This window comes from Aplysia californica, unplaced genomic scaffold (genome assembly GCF_000002075.1).
Source record: "Aplysia californica isolate F4 #8 unplaced genomic scaffold, AplCal3.0 scaffold00216, whole genome shotgun sequence".
NCBI classification, from domain to species: domain Eukaryota; kingdom Metazoa; phylum Mollusca; class Gastropoda; order Aplysiida; family Aplysiidae; genus Aplysia; species Aplysia californica.
In genome coordinates, this window is record NW_004797486.1 from 1,043,797 (window position 1) to 1,051,658 (window position 7,862).

At 40.3% G+C, this 7,862-nt stretch overlaps 1 protein-coding gene across 2 annotated transcripts in view; it reads left to right on the plus strand.

The window, feature by feature from the left end:
- The window catches only part of LOC101854869 (glucose transporter type 1), a 32,089-nt gene that overhangs the window by 21,757 nt on the left and 2,470 nt on the right, over nt 1-7,862 (plus strand). For both annotated transcript variants that reach the window (XM_035970071.1, XM_005099534.3), the window contains exons 11-12: nt 248-323; nt 7,623-7,750. In XM_035970071.1, coding sequence (XP_035825964.1) covers nt 248-323; nt 7,623-7,750 — 204 coding nt within the window. The remainder of the gene's footprint in view (nt 1-247; nt 324-7,622; nt 7,751-7,862) is intronic.

Sequence of the window (7,862 nt, forward strand, 5' to 3'; positions counted from 1 at the left end):
ACAGACAGACAGACAGACAGACAGACAGACAGACAGACAGACAGACAGACAGACATACATACATACATATACTTCTAAGTAAGAAAAAAAGTTATTGACCTTACTTCCTACCGCAGTATGGCACACTTTGTTCTAATCTCAAGCACAGAAAGCCTTTTCAACAGGAAGCACTGGAATTTCAGTTTTCGTGTCTTGAGAGCGAAGTAGGATAATGCTTTCTTGCTGTTGTATTGTTCTCTCCCTACAGGATGAAGTGGAAGCCCTGAAGTACGTGAATGTCTGCGTGTCTCTGCTAATCGTCGCTTCCTATGCCCTGGGACCTAGTAAGTGAACTGAAAACCCACCTCAAATTTTATATTACCAGCAACTTATTACTTTTCTGTCAGCTTCCTTTTTGCCTTCTGGCTGTAGCTCGTGGGTATTTGTAGGGAATAAACAGGAAAGCCTTACTTTGTTATTTTTTCCCTCGTTTGTATCAATTTCGATTCTTACTTGCTTTAAAAAAACGTTGCTGTGTCGATTTGCTTTACTGAAAACAAAAAGCAAGAAAAACACGGTAGCGCATTTAGTAACTATTGCCTTGCAGTATGGTATACATTGACTTAATCTCAAGCATAGAAAGTCGTTTCTTAGTAATCTCTGAAATGTAACAGTCTTGGTGTCTTGAAAGCTAAATTGTACGTGTTAGTGTAAAACATTAATGAGACGAAATACGAGCTATTATGGGTACAATAAAATCGCAGAAATAAATTGATTACACGACTGCCTAACCCATATCTTAAATATTACGAAACTGTGATCCAAAATGAAATGTTTAACTCCAGGAACATGTTCCAGACATATTGACAGACCCCATATATTGGCACCTCCGCACCATAAGCCATCTTTAAGTTGTAAATCCCCCATAAGGCCTCATTCACCAGATATTCCAACCCTATTTGTACATGGGTTTTTTTTCGGACAAAACTGTGAAGTAAGCTAGATTGCTGAACAGCAAGAAACGATGTGACTTTGAATAATATTATGGTTTTGAATGAAACGGTTTAATCCTTTTACTGCCATACCGTTTCACCTCGAACCTTGCCTTTTGTACACGTTCAATTTCTCTGTCCATTTTCACGTCTGACGTGAACATGTACACGTTCAATTTTTCTGTCCATTTTCACGTCTGACGTGAACATATTTCCAAGGTATTTGAATCCTTGTACTAGTTTTAGTTGTGTGTTGTTGACTTGGATTTTTTAATTGGGTTTGGTTTCTGGCGATTTTTTTCTTGTATTGCATACTGGACTTGATGTATGAAGTTCTGGCTGCTCTGCTGGGTTAAGGCCTGTTAACACTGCAGGCCAGTCTAGAACATAGATTTGAAGTGTTTGAAAGGAGTTTTGACTGACCCTGTCCACATGGGGTCGGGCATCACGTTCGCACATTCCATCATCCTTGCCATGTAGGAAATGACATGGAGACGAAGAATTTCGTCACAATGTCACCGTCCTGTCAGGTTACTTTGAATAGTGACCAAATATGAACAAGGAAGAGCAGAAATTTAACCCAAACACAATCACACTTCCACCACTGATTGAGAAGGTGTTTTACGGCACTATCAACTCAATTTTGGTCATGTAAGTACCACTTTCACCTTTGAATAGGTCCATTCTTCTCATCATATTATCATTATTATCTAAGTGCACAAGCACCGACGTTTTTGTAATACCAGTATAAAGCCACAGACCCTGTCAACAATATTGATCGGCCTGTATATTCAAGTGATTGACAGTCTCAAACTTGTAGCCGAGAGTTAGTTTACATGTTTATTGTGATATAGATATTTTTCGTGGAGAACGTGATAGTTACATACAAATTGCAAATTTTTGTACACCCTCTATATGACAACCACTACTCACTGGAACTGAATGTGGTAGCGATACACTTATGTCATAATACTTGTTGTAAATGGCCTTTTGGGGGCGGGGTGAGGGTAGGGAGGAGGGCACTGGCATGTAGGTTGTCAGGGATAAATTCTTAGCTTGTTAGCTAACCGTGTAGTTTTGATTCTCTCGGGTATTTCATCAGGTCTCCTTCTTAACGTTTCCAGTAGCTGGAAGTTAGTCCTCGAGATCGATCCGACCTTTCTGCAATAAAACATTTTAGCTGTCTTACCTTCCTGAGTTGTTTGTGGTTCTAAGCCAGTCTCGATGTTCTGTTCCAATCTTCTGTTAGGTCTCCTCCGTTCTTTTTGCCTTCTACCTATGCCTCTAAAATATGTTTCTCGAATGAAATATGGCGTTTGAAATGCCCAAAGTATTTCAGGTTCATTTTCATAACGTTATGGGGGGGGGGGGGGGGGGGGGTTGTTGGCATTTTTATCCAATTTCTTCTTTATGCTCACTCATACTTTATTTCCAGTCTCCACGATATTCTTAGTGTACCTCTATATTTCATCTCGAAAACTGTAATCCTGTTTTATGTTGTTCATTGATGGTTCATCCTCCACATCCCTAAATTGCTTTGGGGAATATGCTTCTTCTTAGAATTGCTATTTTTGTAGCGACTGCAATTCTTCGTTTTACCTCTGGAGTTGTTTTTCAGTTTAACAAGTTTGGCCTCAATTCTGGCTCCGAGACCTTCAACTGCCTACCCTTTACATTTTTCCCCCTTATCAATTCTTATCATAGCCTGCTTGCATATTGTCTAGGTCCATGATTTTGGTCATCTTGACATGACTTGGTGTTCTTGACCATTTAGTGACCTTTGGGGTCACCGCGTTCTTTGACGGAACTAGGAGTGCAGTGTTATTAACAATTTGCATTTAAGTCTCTTAGACGTGTTGCTGTTTCGCTGTATTCACCCCTTCTTCTGCCATGTTCGAGTTCCTGCATTATTCCCCGGGTGCATGTCCTGAAGAGATGGGGGGTAGCACACATTATTGTCTTATGCCTTTTGAAACAGGAAACCATTCAGACGTTCCGCACTGAGGCTGTACAGCCTATTGTTGTCCTTCAGAGAATGATTTGTTCTGATTAATCGGTTTTGAATGAAATTAATTCTTTGCAGTTTGTCACATCATTTGGTCGAATGCTTTTGAATTTTATAATCGATAAAACATTTACGCCCCAATAGTTATGAATGATCATGTGTAGGCTGAATGTGTGATATCTTGTCCTTCTGAGCTCGCTAAACCTTGCCTGTGTCTTGCTTACATTTTTGGAGTTGATTTTAATTCTTTTCATAAGGGCGAAAACATAGAGAACGGCGATTTTGGAGACTGGCTCAGTAAGCGCCGATAGGCATAAAAATTCCCTTATGATTTCCAACTTGCCAAACATAGAGCTGGCAGACTGCAGGCGGCTTTAAGCTCGAATCGGCGTTGTCGGCTTTATCGGAATCCAGACTACATTCTTTTTACGCCGAAAAACTGGGAAGGGCGTCTCGCTGTCAACTCTCGACCTCAGTGCTTTCTTGTCCTATCTCCGGTTGAGCGGTTTGCGTGACGTCACCCGACTGGCCAGGGGACAAATTTAAATGGCCATCTCAGAGCTGGTGCTTCACGGTAGACAAAAACTAATTGCATTTTTTAAAAATTTGCGTCGTCAAATTAGGGTGGCAATAGAGCAGATTTACATTTTAAGGAATATTTTAGGAATTTCGAGTTTTTATCCCCGAATAAATGCTTCATAAATACTAGCTGTTCTGTGGTGTAATTTTTTTCTCATATCTAGATCTAGGCTTTAGGTGTCCTCTTTGTGGAGTCAAACAGACACCTACTGGCGCCTGTCCGTGTCGATCTTTAGCCGCTTAAGTTTCGGCGTTCTCTATGTTATCGCCCTTAAGTTTCGTAAGCGACTGAAGATCGACGCGGACAGGCGCCAGTAGGTGTCTGCTTGACTCCACATAGTGGGCGCCTAAAGCCTAGATCTAGATTAGAAAAAATGACAACACAACACAGCAGGTATTTGTGAAGCATTTAAAAAACTCGAAATTCCTAAAATATTGCTTAAAATGTAAATCTGCTCGATTGCCTCCCTAATTTGACGAACGCTGGTTTAAAAAATGTAATTAGTTTTTGTCTACCTTGAAGCACCAGCTGTCCAGTCGGGTGACGTCACGCAAACCGCTCTACCTGAGTTGGCGACGGCGAGACGGCATGAGTTCATGACCTCAGTGCTTTCTTGTCACATCTCCATTTTTAATAACAGTGAAAGCAGTTCACAATTAAGAGTAAGCTTAAGAAGAAGTCAAATTTTCACTGTAAAAAATGGAAATACAACAAGAAAGCACTGAGGTCGCGATTTGACAGCGAGACACCCTTCTCAGCTTTTCGGCGTAATAAGAATGTAGTTTGGATTCCGATAAAGCCGACTAGGCCGATCCGAGCTCAAAGCCGCCTGCAGTCTGCCAGCTCTATGTTTGGCAAGTTGGAAATCGTAAGTGAATTTTTATACCTATCGGCGCTAACTGAGCCAGTCTCCAAAATAGGCGTTCTCTATGTTTTCGCCTTAAGGAACGAACAAGACACATGCGTCAAACTAGCCGCAGACTAAAGGATTTTTTCGGCATATTGTGAGCCACCATACACAAATCATAAATACAATATGCAATGTATACATGTATTTCATTGTGTGCAAGTTATAGTCCGTCTTTTAAAGTCTCAGATAGAGAAAACAATGGGAAAATAAGTATTACACTTCTTTTTTTTTTTAAGCAGCAGGCCTTCAAGCGTAAAGGAATACTCAGAATGGGCGTCCTCAAAGAGTTAATCGATATTTTACTGATTTAACTGATCATTGATATTGTTCTGTTGTTAAAGCATACGTGTAAAACTCCTTTCTCTGGCAATGGTATAAAGATTGCTCTTTCTCAATCTGTTGTCTGTTGTTCGCTTTCCCATATCAACGTTCGGTAATTTCCATAGCCTAGGACCCTGGAGTCCTTGGAACCTGAAGCATTTATATTTTTGTGCCTTTACCAATGTGTTTCAGTAAAATCCAAACAGAAATGTGTTTTTTAATTGACATAAAAGGTGTTGAGCTGAGCAAAGAAGAAAATTGCATAAAACTTTACCCCCCCCCCCCCCCCAACGAAATGCCGATTTCTTTGATTTCATTATTTTGACGAGTGCCACTATGTCTCACTTTTTATCAGGTAATAATAACAATAACAAAAATATTAATAATAATAATAATAATAATAATAATAATAATAATAATAATAATAATAATAATAATAATAATAAAAATAATAATAATAATAATAATAATAATAATAATAATAATAATAATAATAATGGTAATGATGATGATGATGATGATGATGATGACGATGATGATGATGATGATGATGATGATGATGATGATGATGATGATGATGATGATGATGATGATGATAAAAGTATGGCCCATATGCAGTTTGCTCTACTAGCTTAAAAATTATTATTATTGCCCCCAGCAGACCCAAGAACATCAGCCAATCTCATCCTTTTGAGAGGTGGGAAATTCGTGTACAGTGCCTTTCCTAAGGACGCACCATAGGGCCGAGTTGAGCCTCGCGAATCCCTCAACCCACAATCTCACAAATCCGGTAGACCATCGACGTCTGCCGGACGTATCCCATACAGATTGAATTGCGATGACAAACAGGGAGGAATCAGTCCATCTTCTAATTTAGCTAAATAGTTCTCATGAAGACGCAAAACAGAGACTACCAAATGGCCAATATTTTATTTATAACGACAGCTGGGCGCTTTGGGGCTCTGAAACTTCGCAACCTTCAATGGCCCCTGTCCTGGTTTATCTGCTCTGTACACAGACTCACTGAAGTAAAAGGGGAACATATTAAATATTCACGCACGAAGCCATTTTGGGTGTCCCGGCGCCTGGCGTTTCTGCTCTCTCCGACGCAACGCGGGGGTCAACATAGGAGAAATTACCAGCAAATTGGCAACGTGAAGGAGTAAACAGAGGAACATGGCTCACAGATCACGCACGCCCAATCCTTCTGTCTGGAGGTCCGCACGTACAAATAACACACAGATAAATGCAAGAGCTTTGCAGATGTTGTGACTTTATTAAGTCCGCTCTACGTCTGCGCTGCTCTTTGGTGAATTGTACAGATGTTACCGACTTCTCACAAAAAAGAAAGCGTTTATCTTTCCTTAAACCGTGTTAACTCTTATTAAATGGAAGGCTATTCCACCTTTGTTCGCAGCCAATTTTATCATCCAATTTTTGGTAACTTTGTGTTGGTTATATTCCCTACAACGCCGCTTCTGTTTTATCATTTTAAATAAAACAAAGACCAAACCAAGTTTTAAAAAAACCCAACCAAACAAGCGTACAAAACGATTGATGCCATAGTGCACAGTTTAATTATAATTACTGATATGATGAATTTGCTGAGGTTTGATAGATTTTTGCTATGACTAAACAACCGAGCGATGTCGTACGTCAGCTGAACTGGTATGCCATGAGTTAATGTACTTTGCTCATGTTCATTTTGCCTAACATACAAACGCGTATATAGTAAATTCTGTTTCTGTAAGATGTAGTTGTTTTTGTAGTTCTTTCTAATTCAGTGACTTAACGAAAATTGCGTGTTCAGAAAAAAAAATCTTTCATTTAAATCTTAAAGCCACCCGAAGCAGGTTTGAGCAGGATTTGCTGAACTGGGCGATCACGAACAGCTATTCTCTTTTGTTTATTCTTGCATCCTGTGTTTCTCCATTCATCCTTTCCCTTAGGACAAACCACTCCGAATAAGAAAGCAAGTGGCACACAAGTAACAAATAAGGTCCTTGATGGCACAGGAACACTCCACGAAAATTAGGTCGAAATGGAAATAAGGAACACGCCAAAATACGATTGCCATAACATTATGGGGGCTTAGGCCTAGGGAAAATGGGGTCGTTGAAGCCAAAAAGTAACGCATGGCGATATTACAGGGCCCCTCCCACGACGCTAAGAAGTCAGAAACAGGGTGTAAGAACATATAATATAATAGGCTAGGTCCCACCCCGTCTACGTTCAAGAATGTTTGAGCTAGAAATGACACTACGTTGGCGTAGCGTTGCTATCACATAGTATTCCCCTTTGGTCTTGTTTAATCTTTTTCGTTTGGACGTTTATTTGTAGTTGTTTTTTTTCGTAAAATAATGCACGATTAACCTCTGAATCAAAGAGTTCTGGAAACTGGGAACAAACTGTTACTGTAACTGTGAAATTGAATAATTCATAATACGTTGAAGATAGGAATAACATGTGTGACCAAACACGGACACACACCCACCCACCCCGACCCCCACACAAACAAACAAACACACACACACAAACAAACAAACACACATACACACACATACACATACGCTAGGAATAAACCCATTATTGCTAAAAAATAAAGTGCTTTTGTTTCACTCCAGAGGCTTTCGTTTTTCTTACCATTCCCACGGGGTGGACAGTTTCGCTCTTTCCTCTCAATTTCCAGGTGACGCCATACTTTGCAGTTGTGCATGCAACGTGTGGGACTTTTCCTAGTATGCAGGAGGCCTCAGACAAATTTTAACAAGATCCTATAACTGCATTTAAATTCTGACTTTCTGAAATTAAATACCTGTTTTCACTTTGTTCCAGTTTGCGTGTTTTGGACGATGCTGAGTGAGCTCTTCCCCCATAGTGCCAGGAGTGCAGGCTTCGGTGTCGCCGTCACAGGTGCCTTCACAGGATACTTCGTTCACTGCTACGTCTTTCCTGAAATGTTGGTCAGTAGGAATAATATTATGTGCGTGCAGCGAGGGGTTTGGAGTGTCTGTGCCCGCTTGCTTGTGTGTGTGTGTGTGTGTGTGTGTGTGTGTGTGTGTGTGTGTGTGTGTG